Source organism: Parasteatoda tepidariorum, chromosome 8 (genome assembly GCF_982258835.1).
Source record: "Parasteatoda tepidariorum strain Cologne lab strain chromosome 8, Ptep-v5.0, whole genome shotgun sequence".
Classification (NCBI taxonomy): domain Eukaryota; kingdom Metazoa; phylum Arthropoda; class Arachnida; order Araneae; family Theridiidae; genus Parasteatoda; species Parasteatoda tepidariorum.
The window spans coordinates 60,630,693-60,649,797 of NC_141762.1; the positions used below are offsets into that span (position 1 = coordinate 60,630,693).

At 26.9% G+C, this 19,105-nt stretch overlaps 1 protein-coding gene across 2 annotated transcripts in view; it reads right to left on the reverse strand.

Moving 5' to 3' along the window:
- Positions 1 to 3,358: 3,358 nt before the first annotated feature.
- LOC107440473 (AP-5 complex subunit beta-1) overlaps positions 3,359 to 19,105 on the reverse strand; it is a 34,189-nt gene continuing 18,442 nt past the window's right edge. For both annotated transcript variants that reach the window (XM_043049035.3, XM_043049034.3), the window contains exons 11-24: positions 18,293 to 18,446; positions 18,106 to 18,195; positions 15,522 to 15,663; positions 14,150 to 14,285; positions 13,915 to 14,021; positions 13,340 to 13,409; positions 12,014 to 12,080; positions 10,223 to 10,284; positions 9,217 to 9,290; positions 8,070 to 8,157; positions 7,808 to 7,852; positions 7,194 to 7,254; positions 3,839 to 4,021; positions 3,359 to 3,755 (exon numbers count right to left, since the gene is read on the reverse strand). In XM_043049035.3, coding sequence (XP_042904969.2) covers positions 3,482 to 3,755; positions 3,839 to 4,021; positions 7,194 to 7,254; positions 7,808 to 7,852; positions 8,070 to 8,157; positions 9,217 to 9,290; positions 10,223 to 10,284; positions 12,014 to 12,080; positions 13,340 to 13,409; positions 13,915 to 14,021; positions 14,150 to 14,285; positions 15,522 to 15,663; positions 18,106 to 18,195; positions 18,293 to 18,446 — 1,553 coding nt within the window. In that variant the 3' untranslated portion in view covers positions 3,359 to 3,481. The remainder of the gene's footprint in view (positions 3,756 to 3,838; positions 4,022 to 7,193; positions 7,255 to 7,807; positions 7,853 to 8,069; positions 8,158 to 9,216; positions 9,291 to 10,222; positions 10,285 to 12,013; positions 12,081 to 13,339; positions 13,410 to 13,914; positions 14,022 to 14,149; positions 14,286 to 15,521; positions 15,664 to 18,105; positions 18,196 to 18,292; positions 18,447 to 19,105) is intronic.

The window sequence follows — 19,105 nt, forward strand, 5'->3', positions numbered from 1 at the left end:
TTTGACGCACTTGCAATTATTGTCAAAGGAGAATAATTATTTGATTGTTGAAAAATACTTTTCGGGAAAAAACCTTCCAGTCAGGTACTCCGTTTTCTTTTCTGCGGTGATACGTGAGGGTTACTTTATTTACGTCACACTAGAGCTGCACTATGGGCTATCGACGATGGTCTGGATAACAACTCCGAGAATGATCCGAGTCCTGCAGTGAACTAGTCGTTAAGACACGGTTCCCAACAGATCACCGAAGTCAAGCATCACTTGCTGCGGTCATTGTGCGGGTGGGTGACCACTTGGATCAATCTGCGTAGGGACCGAGGGTGTGCGGTATTTGTCCTCGTTAAACTGTGCTACCGTAAAGTGCTCGACTTCGCTTGCAGGTCATTGGGCTACCGAAGCAGGGGTGCCATCCCCTCTGCTGAGGATCAAAATTGTGATGGCATGTCTTCGGATCATCCTCAGGGATGTTTCCCAGACCGTCGCCAATAGCCCATTGTGCAGCTCTAGTGCGACGTAAATGAACTACAACAACAACAACAACCGAGAATGATCCGAAGACATGCCATCGAAATTTTGATCCTCTGCAGAGAGGATAGCTCCTCTGCTTTGATCCCCACTGCTGCTACCTACCGAGAAATTATACCGCGCACCCTCTGTCTTTGCACGCGAAGTCGGATGCTTTAAGGTAGAACAATTTAACGAAGACCAGTACCACGCACCCTCGGTGCCTACGCAGACTGATCAAAGTGGTCACATACCCGCTTACTGACCACAGTCAGTGATACTTGACTTCGGTGTTCTACGAGGATCCGTGTCCTTACGATCAGTCCACTACGGGACTCTAAGCTTGTAAACGACATTTAATGATAATCAAATGCTAGCAAATCTAAAAATGATAATGAAATAGATAATTTATGGAAAAAACGGAATCTCTACCAATATAATTGCCAATTTTTGGTAGAAAAAAAAACCAGTACTACATGATGCAAGAAAATAAAGAAAGAAAAGAAAAAGACATCAATGGAAAGGATTAATTTGAAAAGTATAACTCATAGCCAACTTGGACATACATACATATCCTTTTTTTTTTAATTTCTGGCTAGAACGAAATCTCATTTGAATGTCTTTGCCACTGTAGTTGGTGTGAAGGGAAACCAATTTAGAAATTTAAGAGTAGGACAGATTTAATTTTTCAAAAGAAAAGGATAAAAAATTTAAACCAGACCCCAAATTATTCTTAGTCAACCCTGTTGGAAACTGAAAAAGTAAATAATTCCCAATGCATTATTTAATAAAATTAGATTTAAGAGCAAAAAACATTAAGAAGCCTTTACCGAGTATCAACTTGCCCCATTGGGTCAAGCAACCTGGGAACCAGACTATTGCATTTTACTGTTTAAAGGATGAGCTCAATTGATTAATAAATCTTTATCCTTATCTGATAATATGAGTCAGTCCAAAGTAGAGTGTGCTGTCTTCTATGATGCCCCAAGATGACCGATTCTAATTTACAAAATAAACACTGAAATTTAGGATATTCCACCATACGCTATTTTTAATGTAATAGGTTAAGTCTGAAATGTACTAAAATTTTCATGCAACTTTATTTTTATCTAAAACGCTTGTTGAAATAAAATGTTCCACATTTTTAATTGCCTGTACACAATTTTTTAATGCAATATTTTTTCAATTACATGTCATCAATAAATTATAAATCAAGCTTCACAGTTCAGTGAAAGAACCTATTCCTATGTATTGCTACTTAGATTTGTCACAAGTAATGCCTTGGCATAAAAGATAAAAATACTGCTGTGTACTGTAAAGTTAAAGGTTGCAATGAAGGAATACACCACCTGGGGAGAAAACCCGTTTCAGGTCTAGAACATCCTCCCTCCTTCTCTGCTTAGTTGTACCTGAATGAAGCTTCAATTCACCTAGTTGTTCTAACCCAACTCCAGAATAGAAATTGTTGTACAAAATTCATTAAAACCTATACTTAATCTACTCTTTTTCACCTTAATTCCTCCCCTTCTTTAAGAAAAAAAAATCTCTACAAAAATGCCAATTTATTTATTTATGTAATACTTTCCTTAAAATTAACACTTTTCCAGCTTCTTTAAAAGATTTTCCTCTTTATATTCAATGAGGACTAAGCTGTTTTTTTTTTTCAATTCAATTTTAATCCCTACTTAAAAAGTAATTAAAGTACCTTAGTAAACGTTAAAAATATTACTAAGCTTATACTTGTGTGATAATATTATCTTTTCTATTTAAAAGCAATAAATAATAATAACATTTTATACAATTTTAATTTTTTGCATAGAATTTCCTACATGTCCATAGATATAAAGTTTAATACCTGCATATTAGTTTAGATATACAAAACCAAAGAGTAATGAAATAAATAAAAAAATTTTGTGTAGTAAATAATTTTAAATTTAAGAATATAATAAGAAAAAAATACATAGAAAAATATACAAAAAATTTATTTCAAAAATATTAATATTCACAATAATATACAAATCAAAAATGTACATCTATAGCTTTAATCAAATTTAGTAACACACAATTGTTTGAGTGTTACTTATATTAGGTAGTTAATCAGAATACTTTATTTTAAAGAATTTAAGATTTAGCACCAATTATATATATTGGTTATATTGTGACAAATTACTTGTAATTGTAAATAAAGGATTAAAAAACTTACAAATGTTATTATAAGTCATGATTACGAATACATTAATTATGGTTTACAATACTAACACTTCCATTTGGAAAAAAATTATTCCAGCATATAAATATATTTCATATTACATTGAAAAATATACAAAAAAAAAAAAATCCCTTAAACTTAGGTATTGCAATAAATGAATTGTAATCTTGGATTACTTATAACAGATACAACAATTGTAATCAAAATTATGATTCCTTGCAACCAATCACACTTTTTCTACAGGAAATAGAAAATGTATTTTAAAATAGAAAAGTTATAATTGTAATAGAAAAGTTATTATTGTAATAGAAAAGTTATTATTATATTGAAAAAGAAGTTACAACTGCATAGGAAAATTAAAAATTCCTATTTTTACTATAGAATTTATTTTATTTTTTTATGTTTCAATAAAAGGAATATAAAATATAAAATTTCATTTAACTAAACTTTGATATTGCAATAACTAGTAATAAATGTATAGAAACTTGCATTACTTATAACAATGCAACGATTGTAACAATGCAACGATTCATTTGTAATCATGTTTTCCCGTTTGCGCAACTCTGATTTCTATACTATAAAATACTGCTTTATATTCTTTGACTTGTATCATAGATAAATGAGAAATATAAAATAAATCAAATATGCATTTAAAATTTTAATTTACAATATTATACATGTTATAAATATATTATTGCATTCATTTATAAAAAACATTCACATAATAAACAAGGCATACATACTTTGAATGATTAAATTTACAAAGATTTAGAGAATTTCACTAATGTTTTGAAAATACAGTGTAATCCATGGCAAAGTTGAAATATTGTCTACAAGAATATGTACAAATGGTTTATCATTTACTAAATTAATTTTTAATAATAAATGATTTTGAGGAGGGAGGTGTATTGCAATTTTGTACTCAGGTGAAGGCAGTTTTGATACGATAAAATGCTTCCACTTCTTTTCAACAAAAGTTGAAAACTCTTCAGTTCCAATCTTTAATGCAAACACTGACTGACAGCACTTAGAACCTTCCTCACTAAAATATTTTAAATATAAATAAATGACTAAAGAAATTGCAAATAAATAATAATTCATAAAAAAGGGAGGGGAAATACATACTTTAATTTTATTTCATTTGTAAATCTTTCCCATAATGCATGAAATAAGAAAAGTCTCCATGATGAACTACATTGAAGGTAAGATTCTGAGACAGGTAATGGCAAAAATAAATCACCCAAATTTAATGTGACAGATTGAAGATTGCAAGTGTAGCTGTAGCCATTATTGCATGTAAATTCTACCCTGTAAATAATATACATACAATTAAAAAAATTTCTTGCAGTTACCAGTTTTCAATAGAGAATAAATTCATCTTTCTCAAAGTAAAAAAAGTATTACATGGAAGAAAAACTATTTTTTGATAAAATTTTCAAGTATTTACTCAAAATAATAACATTTGTGAACTTACTTGTGCAATAGTCATTCCTGAGAGCCATGACATTAGACATAGTTAATATTGGATATAATGTTTTTAACTAACAACAAAAAATTAATTCTTGAGTTAATTTTTGAGATTTAATTATCAATAGAATTAATTTTTAAATATATAATGCCTACAGGATAAAAAAATTCTAAATTTTAAAATATAATTATGTATCTATATAGACATATATTTATTAAGAGTAGAACGTGCTTTGATTCCTCTAACTAGTATTTAAATGCAAGGCGGTTTTAGGGACTTTTAAAGGCCTTTTTTTAAGGCCATTCAAATTTGTACATAACAAAAATTTAGTTTGAATGGTAAATTTTCAAAATCTGTATTCATTTTTTGAATTATATTCAATATATAATTAAAGATGGAGTTCAAATAACCAACTAAGATGTTCAAAAAATATCGATGTATAAATTTTCTTTAAATAAGACTTTTTGGTTTTCTCAAATTTATGTAATGTGTTATAAAGAGAAATTGTATGTAAAACTTCATAACTTATATTAAATATGACTAAAGTTTCATGAATGAGCAACATCATTAGAATTTCTTTAAATTATTTTAACACTATGTAAAAGTTTATTAAAATTACATTGTCAGGTTAATGTTGCAAAATTTAACTCATTTAACAATTTTGTTAAAAACACACACATAAAACTAGAACATGAAACAAAACATTATGGCTCTTAAATAAGAATTTAAAAATTAAATATCTAGATGTTTGTTCAGTTTCAAAAAGTTATTCAGTTATTCTAAATTGAAATTGATAAATTTTAACACAAAACCAGATTTACAAGATCAAATATAAGAAAATTAATAGAATAGAAAGTCCCATTTATATAAATATACATCACCTTATTTTAGTTTATTTCACAGTTTTAGTTTTTTAATGTAAAATTGAAATCTTTCTTCATTACTTATACAATAAATAGGCAGAATTCATGAAAAATATTTTAAATTTTATTTAAATATTGCAGTAATATTATCAATGTAAAAATTTGATATAAAAATTTAAAATAAGAAAAACAAAAACATTAAATAAATTACCACAATTTGTAAACCAAGCCGTTGTAAATTTTTTTTTAGTTTAGAAGCAAATAGTAGTAATAAATTTTAAAAATTATTATGATAAAAAAAATAGGAGATTGATTATTAGAAAAATATTTTGCAAACTGAAAAAGTTTCATTAGTTTAACCATGAATTCTTATCCATAACTCAAACAAGAAAAAAAAAACTAATGACAGATTTTAAGTTTTAATTAAGATAGAAAATAGGTTTGAGACATTTAATATTTATTCATTTTGATTTTTTAATAACCGAAATACATAATATTTTATTTGAATCATTTTTACAGCTTAGTTACACTAAGAATGGTACATGGAGTAATTATAAAATACAATTTATGCATTTAAAATAAAAATTTAGCCCTTTGGAAGGGCCATAGTTTGTTGCCATATTCTAATTTAAAGCAGTCTTTTTACAGACTTTTTAAAGCAGTGGCAACTCTGTAAAAATAAAAATGTAAACACTTGTGTGCTTTGAAACAATACATTGCTTTTAACAAACAATTTCATTGAAGATGTTATCTATGCCCAATTTTATTACAATTTTACTGATAGACTTTAAAAATATTACTAGGCAAAGAAATACCAGAATAAGTTTAAAAAAAGTTTTTATGTCAGTATATAATTAACAAGATATTGTTTTTGCCTTTACTTGTCATTCCTCAGGTCCATGAGCATACATAGTAAATGATTGATGTGCTTTTAAATATACAGGTATAGGACAAAATAATAGGAACACCTGCGCAAGAATGGAGTCGTCATTTGACCGTCCAATAAACGGCAAACATGTGTCGCAAGAGTGTGCCACCTAGTGGTGATAAAAGGAAAAGTATCAGCATTTGGCAGTGTGAGAGTTGCATGAGAAAAATCCGCTCCTAGGAAAGCGAGATTATGTCTGACCTCTCTGACTTTAAAAGAGGCATGATAATCGGAGCTCGCCTCGCTGGAGCGTCCCCGTCCTGAACAGTGAACCTTGTGGGTGTTTCAAGGACCACTGTATCAAGGACTCTGTAAGAATACACAAAGTTGGTTAAGGTGTCTTCTACGAAGCACAACAGCGGCAGGAAGTCGAAGTTTTCGAACCGTGATAGACGGTGTTGAAGAGAGCTCGAAAACGCAAGACTACACTGCCGGTGATAACGTCCGAGATGAATACCCACCTTCAGAACCCCGTATCCATGAAAACTATTCAACGGTCATTCAGGCCAAAGGTGGCCAAACTCCTCATTAATAAAATATTTTCATTTTTTCACATGTTTCCTATTATTTTGTTCTATTATTTCCTATTACTTTGTTGTAAGCACAATTGATGCTTTCGACTTATTAGTTTATATGCTAAAAGTTTAATTGTGCTGTATTGTTTTAAAAATTAGATAGCAAAACAGAAATAATTGCATTTTGTTAAAGCTTTGAAAAAATTTTGCTTTTAACAAACATCCCTTTTGCCTTTTATTTACAGATAATGACTGTGTTTACAATTTTATTAATACAATCATTATTGCAATGTGGGGCAGTCATTGCAATGTTTAAAATTAATATTTGTATAATGTAAAAAACTCAACTTTGCGGCAGTGGTATATCTGTTTTTAATTTAATTTGATTTCAGGTCAGAAAGTAATTTTTTATGCCTTTTTCGAAAACATAAAATTAACAAAGAGTATATAAATTTTAAAAATAAAATACTCAGCATAAAAAGGTAAGTGGAAGAAATTGAGCTCCATCAGTTTTTTTTCTTCTTTTTGTCATAAAACAATGCACACATCAAATAATTAGTTTTGTAATCAAGAGAAAGAAATTTTTAGATTTAGTTGTTTTACGACAGTACATAAAGTTGAAAAGAAAAACTGTTAAATGATACTATTTTCCCCAACTTATCTTATTTGCTTATTTCGTATAATGATGTAAGGTAAACATTTTTACTTAAAGCGCAGAGTCAAAGGCTGAGGTTCTCTTGGTTTTAACTGCAGTGTAACAATTTTCTCTAAAAAAGATTAAATAAAATTAAACATCTTCAACAAAAAATATATGTCTATTCATTCAAAAATATATCATAATTTGTATAATTATAAAATATTACACACTATATAGTCACTGATTATTTTGCTAAACAATGGAAAGAATAGCTGGCCACTTTAATAAAAATATTTAAATGTTCAGTCGAGCATACATAGCATTAATCAGAAACATAATGTACTAAAATGTACTGATGTTTTATATTTAAGCTTATTATTATCGCTTTTCACTTATGCACATTTTTCTTCTGAACCCTGCTTCTGCACATAAAAGACAGGTCACTGTAGTTCATTTAATTCAAGAAAAAAATTTTTGGAGTACAAATATTTAGACAGATGCAACAATTCTTCGAAAGAAATTTTAAACAAAAAAGAAGTGTTACAAAATTTAAATTGAACTGAACAAGTAGAACTATTTGTTAACACGACTGAAAACATTAATTTACAAATTTTTGACGACATTTGATCCTTTATAAATCAAAACAAATACTACAAGTTTTTATTGCTAACAAAGATACATACCTTGGTTAGAAGTTGGTGTAGACTTTAGAATAGGAATTTCTATCACTGCAATTGTAAAAAATAATTGCTCAAACATAATGTCAAATAGTTTGATAAAAATTTTAACAGATTAAATTATATGTATTAGTAAATTCTAAGATTTTTAAATATGAAACACACATGAGTTGATCAGAATATGCAATCTAAGTTCCTATTTTTAAAATACCATTTACTACAGTATTTTAGTTTGTTTTTATTTTATCATAAAATTAACAATTATTACCTGAGATTTCTTTACAAGAAGGTTCAGATTCAGCAGAAATCACAATACCATACAATTCAGCAAATGAATTTTCTTCCACAGTGCCAATCTATTTTTAAAAAAAATGTGTTTGCATTTTGAAAACAGGAAAAAATGCTGAACAACAAAGATTTTGCTAGTAAAAGAAATTAAGATAATAGCAACATGATCATCCATATCGTCTTAGTTAAAAATATACAAAATCCTGGAGGAAATAGAAAAAGTCACAAAATGAATAAAGAAAATGTATGCTTCAAAAATATACCAAATGAATACTTGAGAATAAAATGAAAAATATACAAAAAATGATGTTCAAATAACTTGTGTGAGCAAAATGCAATCTACAAAAAGTGCAAAACAGTAAGTTTTAGTGACTCACAAAAAGTGTTAAATTTGATTGCCCAGTGTGTTAATGTTGGCAGAACTATATCCTTTATGAACTATTCACCTTAAAGTTATAGAACAGCAGTGGTATTATGAAGAAATTACTAAGTATTTGACGTTAAAATATCTGAATATCTGAAAAGGAGTTAGCAAGTTTCTTCGATTTCGGTAAAAATAATCATGAAAGTTTTGTTTGAGTATAGAAATACACATTTTTGCATTTTTATTTAAAGTCTTAAAACAATAACAATTTAAAAACTAGCTATATTAAAAGTCTCAAATTTAGGAAACTTAGATAATAAAAGGTGCCAAACAGTTGCAAGCAATACCTTTTACCTAAAACATTATCAATTATCAAATGCATATGCATATAAACAGTGTGTGTATAAAATTCACACATATTTTATACATAAATGGTAAAAAGGATTTATTATGCAAAAGTTTACAATGAATACACAATAGGAATATTTGCTACAATGAATTGAAGAAAAATTACATCTTAACTCACGTTAAAGAAAAATTAAATAAAGCCATTCAATCATGCAAGCTTGTAAGTTTATGTTAGAATGCATGAATAATTTAAATGTTGATTTAGAGTTTTTTAAGTCATATCATTGATAATATAAAACAAGCAATGGGTATAGCATTAGCATATATGAAGGTATTAACTACCATAATTGATTTTTAACAATTTTCATTTTCTCATGGAACTTTTTGTTTTATACGAATAAGTAAAAATACGTACATGCTTTAAAATGAAAGGCAACTGAAGAAATGATTCTTGTGAAGTAAGATGTTGTTGATATAATTCTAAAATACCTAAAAATTATATGGAGCTTGAGAGCAATGCAGAATAAAGTCTTATATATATATATATATATATATATATATATATATATATATATATATATATATATCTCATATATATATATATACATATCTCATATATATATATATATATATATATATATATATATATATATATATATATATATATATATATATATACAGCTACATTCAATTCAAAATTATTTCCAGCATTATGCATCTAGAAAAATAAACTTAAGCACTTTTTTAACCATGTAAGCATTAGTTACAGCTTCTCAATTTTAAAATTTTAATCTGATTTTCCTGCCATTGGGAATTTTATCCAAAAGTACAGCATATGCAGAGAATATTCAGAGTAAATTTTCCTACAATTGAAATGCTACAAGCATTTGAAAAAAATTTACTTTTTTTAAATCCTTAAAGTTACTTTTTTTCAGACTCTTTAAAAAAACTGAGTTTGAGATCCAGTTGAGATGAAAGACAAAAATTTATTCAGATTTGGTTTATTATTCACTTAAAAAAAACTCTGAATCTAATTTGCAGTAACATTTGGTTCGTAGTATACTCTTGTCCTTAACATTATTAACTGTAAAATTCAGTACACAAAGTTACAGTGTTGTTTACTACCAAAGCTACATAGACTCGACTTTGAGAACATTTTACAAAAGAGCAATTTATTTCTATTATCTAAAAAAATATTATGTTCAGATGCAATATCTTCTTTTTTTTAATTCTAATTAAGTAGATAAATTAGTAAATATATGCAAGTATTTCTGTGGTTAGCTAAATTTAAAAATAGGAATAAAATTTTAGTACTTAATCTGATAACAAATTAAGATGGCAATAACCATCATTTCGATGAAAAATTAAATCCAAATAAGTATATTTTGTAATAATACATCCAACTAAAAGAGCTAAGTTACCAGATATCGGCTCTTCTATAAAATTATCATCAGTGTTTAGGCTATGAATTTCACTGTCAAGCCTGTAAACAAATAAATCATTAAATTAAAATAATTTCTATTCAACCATTTCAAGGAACTTTAAAATAAAATACAAAGTTTTATAAAATGCAGTGAAAACAATAAAGTGATATATAAAAAAAGTTATAAAATCTTGAAAAGACTGAAAGACTTCGTCACTTTAAAGATTTCCATTTAAGCTATTTAAATTTTTAATATTAGCTGCTTTAAACTTATAATTATTCATGAAAAAATTATTCAAAACACCTAATATTTATAAATAATCAATGCAAATGTTTCAGTTAATTTTCATATGGCTATTTTTCCAATTCAACATAAAACTATGTCTCAAAATTAAGAGGGTTGTTGCGATCCTTTTCTTCAATTGTAATATTATTCCGTTCATGATCCTTTAATAATTAATCCATTCAATTCAAAAGTAAAATACAAAGTTCAATAAAATGTATTGAAAACAATCAAGTGATACATAAAAAAAGCCATAAAATCTTGAAAAGACCAAAAAATCTCTGGCAACTTTAAAGATTTCCATTTAAGCAGTCTAAATTTTTAATATTTAAATAACAGCTGTCTTAAATTTATAATTAAAAAATAATGCAAAACATCTAATATTCATAATTAATCATTGCAAATATTTAAGTTAATTTTTATATGGGTGTTTTTCTAATTCAACATAAAAATTTTGTATCAAAATTATGAGAGTTGTTGCGAGATATCCATTACCTTGAGTGTAACATTAATCCCTTCATACAGGGCCCCCCACCAGGGGGGAAGGTGGGCGCAGGATGCGCCCACTTAAAGCTTGGAGGGGGGGGGGATTTTTACACTAATTAAAACGAATAGTTTGGGGGGGGGATTTAGAATTTTCCCAAGAGCTTGGGGGGGGGATGGGGGCCACTGTCTTCATAGTAATCTTATGCTATCTAAAAGTTAAAAAAAGGTTTCAAGGTTTTTGTAAAAGATATGAGTATCCTGCCCTAAAGAGGTTCTCATTTTCTTGGTTAGTTCATACTAATACAAAGTTGGGTTTTCAGCTGTTGTTCTGAAAAGAGCAAATACCTCTCAAAAATAAATATCAGAAAAGAAATGTGAGTAGCTACATAAAGTTTTATTTCAAGATAAGTACAGTTATGTAATGAGCAACCAACTAAATTATAACATGAAATGTATTACATGAAATACATGATTTCTTCAAGGGTGGACAATAAAATCTCCTTACATATGTCTTCTTTTATATTAATATAATGCCATATATTATTACAAATATCGTTTTATAATTTAAAGTGTGGATGTATTTCAAGCATGAGGTACATTGACTATATTCCTAATATTCTAATAAAAGACTAACTAAACTAAATAAAAAAAAGGAAGACATCAAATTGACACTTCTCACTTTTTATCCAGAAGATATAATAAATAATTTTGACTAATTTTAAAAGGCAAACGATTAAAACTTGGATCAACAGGAAACAAGTCTAATTTATTGAACTTAAAAATGAATGGTTGGGTAAGTAGACTCTAACTAGAAAACAAAACCGTAATTGGTAATTTTGCAGTTGCATTAATATTGTTTCATTGGTAATTTTGCAGACACACAACTGTCATTTCATATTAATTGGGTGAAAAATATTTTAATATCAATTACGTTTGTAATAAGCAAACAAACAGGTGTAGATAGGAAGAAGCATGTTTAATGCATTCTAAATGTGTAAAAATTAAGTAAATATTACAAACCTTAGCATCTGTAATATTGGATTGTTTAGTTTCTGAATACAAGATGCAAACTGCAATGATTCCCCACCTGCAATATCATACATCAAATAACAAAAATAATTATCATTGACTAATATACAGAATTAGCACCAATTAATGGAAAATAGTTTTTGGAACTATTATACATATAACATTACATATTCATTAAATTAAAGAAATATACTTGTAATTAATGTACAGTGTGCAAAACAACAACACAGCACCTTAAATAATTTTTGGTGGAATTTCATACACTGACGATTTTCACATGCAATCTTATTCAAACTTAATGTCTTATCTTAAATATGTTAATTATAGGTCAGGCTTTGAAGTGGGCACAAATAAAAAAATCAGAATATTTTTAGAAACAATATGCATATATACCAGACTACAATTATAAAAGGCAAACAGCAAACAAAAGAAACTATAATTTGCACTTCTACAAATTTTATGGCAGAGTAATAAAAAAATTTTTTGTTTTGGACAGAAAGTTGTAATAGTTTTCAATATAATTTTATTAATACTGACTCATAGTAATAGTTTAAAATCAATATATGAAAAGTTTTTACAGTACTGTTGCTTTAAAAAAAATTGCCAGTATAAATTAAATATTTCCTCATACCAATATAAAATAAAATTTTCAATTAATAATCTCAAAATGCAAACACAATGAATACGCGGCAATACATTTTTTTCTAATTTTAGAAGATGATCTCTAAATTCACAATTTAAAAACTCTAATGTGTTCAGAAAATGTTTCTATTCACTTAAAAAGTTCTAGAAAGAGGGCAAAATATGCAAAAAGTAAAAATGCCATTAAAGTGTCCAAACTTTCAAAAGAACTTGGTATATTTTAATTTTATACATTACTTATTGCAACATGAGTAATATTTTTGAAAATCTAAGTATTTAACAACTGATCATTTATTTGCACCAACTTCACATGACACAATGAATGTTTTTTTTTTTTTTTTTTTACAATATTGCTTACTTTTTTATTTATACAATAACAAATAATTGAACATATAATCACCATTTAAATATAGATTGAAGTAAATGACAACTTCTCTAATAAATAAATGTATGAATGTTTCATTTATCTATTTTTTTTATTTATTATAAAAAATAAAAAAATAACAGTTTAAATTCCAACAAAGCTAGCCATAATAAACTAAGAATGTGGTACTTTTTTTAAAAACAAATTTTGTGATATTAAAATTTCACTGTTCTTTGCATGCCTTTTTTAAATACTCTTAAAGTATTCATAAAATTAAGCGGATTCTATTTTAGAACGATAAATAAATATACCTGTAACAAAAGAATTCAGGGTATTCTTTCCCTCTTTTTCAGATGGATTCCAAGCAAAAATGGTTTGTACCTTTACAGAAATTAGAAAAGAAAAGAAAAGTTTGGTTTGAACATAAACTGAATAATTTATTGGGAATAAAACCTATCAAACTAAAGTTGTTACTACCAAACAACAGAGAGTTAAATCATTCTAGATATCTAGGTAATTGGCACAAATTATGAACTAAAAAAATACAACTATTTATTATTCAAAAAGGATCTGGAGGTCCATTATTTTATACCATTTTATATTTCTTACCAAAATTTTTTTTAGTAGAGTATTATTAAGTATTAGCAATTTAAGATACAAATTGGGCTACAAATTTCTGTACAGTCAGATATCTTAAGTTTTGCTTATTTTGGAAATTTGTAAATGTAACTAACACTTTAATTATCTTGATTAACAATATTTTCAAAAAATTAATATAGAACTTTTCTTTACTTAGGCCTTAGATGATTTAAAAAATATTCTAGTAAATTAAAATCTAAATTATACAATTTGGTTTCGAAATGGTAAACTTGATAAAATAACTCACTTTTAATTTCGATAAAGAGGTTAACATGCAGTAGTAGATTTTAGCTCTATCTTTCACATCTGTATCTTGAAACTGCTGAATGATAAGGCAAAGTACTTCTGCTAAATCTGATATTTGAATAACATGTTAAATTCAATATAAAAATCACATTAATGGCGCGAAAATAAATACATTATTGGCATTAAGCAAATCCTTACAGAATTTAATTTATAATTATTGTATAAAGATGAATTACCATAATAAAATATCTGAACATCATGATATTTCATCAAAGTCCGACAAAGAGATAAGATTCTGTTGCCAATACACCAGGTATTTTGAAGATTCAAATTACCCTCATTTAACATTTTCTGCAATAACCTTAAAACAGCCTAAAAAATGTAAGATATACTTAGTAAAATCAATAAGTTTATTGGATAAAATAAAGAATTATACTGATAAATTATCAATAATATAAATAAAATGCTATGCATAAACAACAAATGAATCACTTGAAGCAAAAACGATGAAAACCATATAAAAATAGTGATATCTTTTATTCAATTATCTTAGGTTCAAACATTGTGTTTGAATATATAAGGAGATCAAACACCCAAACCACTAAAACAGTGGTTCATAAGCTTTTTCAATTGTGAATCAGTAAAATTAAGTTAAACAGTACACAGAGTGGCTGAACTTAAAAATAAGTACAAGTGTAGACAGATTTTAATTTCATCACTTTAACTGCAGAGGTATAAACATTTTATTTGTATGTAATTTCTTGAGAATAAGCCATACCTTCAACAGAACCAACTGCTTTTAAGAATAAGACTTCTAAATCATTGTTAGTAACAAATAAACAAAACAGTTATATTTCAAAAACATTTTATGTTTTAAAAATGACAAAAACTCTGTTATAAAGATCATAAATACTTTAAAATGAAACAACTTTTTATTTAAAAAAATTATCCAATCAATATAAAGCTACAGTAAACTATGCCTAAGGCAAATAATGTATGGAACAGAATACAGGCTGAAATGGAAAATTTAGAAAACCTTACAAAAGTTGCAGCAAATAACTGTAGACTGTCTACAGCTCCGCCTTTCATAATTAACTGTTGAGGTACTGTAATTTTTGGTACGTTATCCTTTGGTTTATAATAATTTGTACTGTTTCCAGTAGCTGAAATCTGTTTAATGCATAAATAAAAGTTAAAGCAGACAGAAAAAGACTTATCAAGCAAGGAAAAGAATTTCCTTAATTTTTTGCAATGATATTTATTCCTTTTTTTTTACAAAAATTTTTACTTATTAAGTTGGAACATTGATGACAAAAATTTGTATTGCTTAAATGAAAATTTTAGCGAGTTCCTAAATTCAACAATAATAAAGGTGCGGAAGAATGAAAACTTACAATGGACAACAGAAAAATGTGTTCCAAATAGGAAACAAAAAGAAACAAATCAAAATTTTCCCTATTGAATTAAAATAACATATATCTAGGGCAAATGTTTGATAAACAAACAAAAACAAAAAATTAGAAAAAAAAGATAAATTGGCAAAAATAAAATTGGTAAAAATAACAATAATCATAAAACAATTTAAACTAATCAAGAAATGTATCTTACCCGAGGTCTACATATAGATGCCGGTTCTTGAGAAGCACTTTCTAGTATGGCCAAATAATATTCAAGATTAGAATGAAATTGTTTTAAAGGAATGCTTAAAATATGTTCAACCATATGATCAAGAGCTTTTTCATGAAATTTTCTGGAGAAAAAAAAAGGAAAACATAAAAAAATTAACAACAGTGCTCAGTATGTTCTGCAACAGTTAGATACATTAAAAAAAGGATTAAATGAAATTTGAACATAACTAAAAAATTTTCACTACATAAACGATAATAAATTTGAAAATAAAAAAATTCATAACTATTCTGATAGCTACTAAGTGACATTTTGAAATTTAACTTAAAAAAGCAAAAACATAAAAAAAAATTAATAACAGTGCTTGATATATTCAGCAACAGTTAGATACATTAAAAAAAATCATATAAATTTTGAATGTCGCTAAAAATATTTTACTAATAAATGAACTACAATAAATATAAAAATAAAGAAATCTAAAGCTATTCTGATTGTTACAAATATTAATATAATAGTATAAATCAAGTACTAATCTTAGATTCAACTTGATTTTTTAGCAAAGGGAAAATATTGCAAATATTTTTCCCACAGTAGAAGAGTTGATTTGTCAGGTATCTGGCTGTAGTTTATTTCCATCATATTTTAAATTTTGCAACAGGAATGAATCTTACAAAATTATAAATCTTAAGATATAACTCATACATAAAGAAATTGAACACTCATAATTATTGATATGGAATCTGCCCTTAAAGATATAGACTAAGATGACAGATATTTCATTAAAACTACAGTATATTTTAACGAAGAGCCAACTAGTGGTCGAATGAGTAAAAATTATTCAAACTGTCTTAGGGGCCGTTCAAAAAGTACGTACACAAAAATGGAGAAATTTTAACCCCCTCCCTCCTTCGTACATTACCGTACATAAGGTCTTACCCCCCCCTAGAGTACATACATTTTATAAGTCTGCTCCCCTTTTTCATAAAAATTATGTGACATTTTGCGAGACAGCTTTTTTTGAGAATTGATTTACGCATTCTAACAAGTGGTCGCCGTGTGAAAAAAGATACAAGAACAAACATATGTATAATACATGTGTAGGAAAAAGACAAATTTAAATTTGGTGTATGCTTATAATGTACATACTTTGTATAATACCTCCCCCCCTCCCCACCGTACAAAATAGCAAATCCCCTCCCATACCCCTTCGGGATGTACATATTTTTTGAACAGCCCCTTACCAGCAGAACATAAAAAAGACTTAAAATGTCAAAAAAATTATGAAAAATTATTAGTATTTTTAAATTTGGGGACAAATGATCACCTAACTAAAAAAAAAAATAACTGAAATAAAAGGGGAAAAAACGGAGACCTTTTAATTAAAAATTCAATGCAACTACACATTAATTTAAATGACTAGTTGCAATTTTTAAATTTTCTAGAACTCAGTGTAAATAATATGTAATTCAATAAAATAAAGAAAGGTTTTACTGGTATAAAAAATATTAGTATTGTTTTAGGCACATTCTTTACAGATTATCTACTGAAAAAGTGATAAATTAAATTACGTGACAGAGAGTTTGGCCCAATGACGATAAAGTGATGGATATTTTTCAAAATGTACAAAAGTCATTGTTTTGTCAATAATTAATTCAACTTTACAATTTTAATTAATCATAGATGTTTTAAAAGAAACAACAATATTTAGAAATGAATTATTTTTATAAAAAAAGAAGAATTTGCAGATAATCAGTATTAAGAAATAAAAAAATCTTGTAGGAAGCTCATAAACATACAATCTTTAAATATTTCACTAGAAAAGTGAAATATAATGTTATTGATCATTGATGGCATGACAGTTGTGAGTGGGCTATGGCCTTTTTTTAAAATAAATTTTGCCAGGCCACTCTTACACAAGAAGCTGCTTTTGAATTAAAGACAACAATTATCCAATCCATTTTAATGTTTATTTTTCTTAAAAGCCCCTTGCCATTTGTGGGGATAAATAATCACTCATATTTTTTAAATCATTCAAAGCAAGAGAAAACTTGTTCTTAATTGAAATGTTATGTGCCCCACCCAATTTTATTAACCCAATTTAATGAATCCTACCCAATTTAATTAACCAGATTTAATTAACCCCACCTAATTAAATAAACTTGCTTTTATTTTAAATGTAATGTCCCACATGATTAAGCAATGTGCTATCATATTCACATCACAATTCAATTCAACTGCTGCGGAAATTAAATCATATTAAACAAAATTATTGAATTCAAAAAAGTAACAATCAATTTAAAGACCTTTGTCATTTTATTTAATATCTCATTTTTAAATGCATGCTATTTTCTTTTAATACCTATTTATACCTAATTTTTATTTTACAAAATAATATATTTGCATCTAGCCTACACTAATGTAAACAATTGGCAACATTTTTTTGCATATCCTAAAAATTAGGAATCTGTTAATTTATCAGAAATTAGAATGCATAAAAAAAATTTTAACAATAAAGGAAATAAATTTTTATACAGTAGGCATAAAGAAGTGATGAACATTGTTTTACCTTTCATTATATTTAGTTCTTGCAGCATCCAAAAAACTTAAGGCATATGGTGTTAAATGTAGAGATGTTTTTAACATACCAGTAATCAACCTGAAATTAGTCAATCATATGTAAAAACAAAACTTTAAAAAAAGTTTTGTATAGTAACATTTTTAATTTACAAATGAACTTTACTGAATTTTCTCACTTATAAATAGAATTGGAAATGGTGTCTGACGTCTGTGTAGAGAAATATATAAATAATGTTCTGAATAAAGAAGGTGCTGCTTTTGTACCACCAGATAACATTGAACATTTTACTAGGCCATTTACTATCTCATTTAAGAATTCACCACTAGCTCCTATAAAAAAAGAAAATATTTGTAAATGCACTAAGTTTTCTATTTATAATAAAATTAAGAGCTATGTCAAAATTTTTAAGGGAAATAATTTTCAAAGGACTTAAAGACTGAAGTTATACATCACACATTAACTATAAAATTACATATGTAAAATAACTATGAAATATATTAATTTTTAATAATCATTTACTTAATTAAATGTAATTCAAATTCTAGTATGATTGAAATTATGCCCAACACATTCACTTTTTTTTTATCAGACCTGTTACTTATCTGTAAAAGATTTAAAAAATCTCATGGTAAGAATATCACTTTTCAACCACTTTTTGAGAAAAATAAACAATCTGTAACTATCACTACTTATTATAAAACATAACATATATTTCTCTGTTTAAGTTCAAAAATATTATATATGTCACTGTTAATGAAGTAGTCGTAGCTACAAATAGTTTATTCATTCAAAAAAAGGTAGCATTAAAACATACTTATATCTTTTCCCGATAATTAGTACCCATTTTATATTGATGTGACTATTGCAATTAAATTATGTCAATCGTACAAGTCCTTCTTTATACTTTGTAAACAAAATTTTATTTCCTTCCTTTAGACCAACAAAAGACAATTTGAAAAGATCATAATAACAAAGATAAAATGGCTGC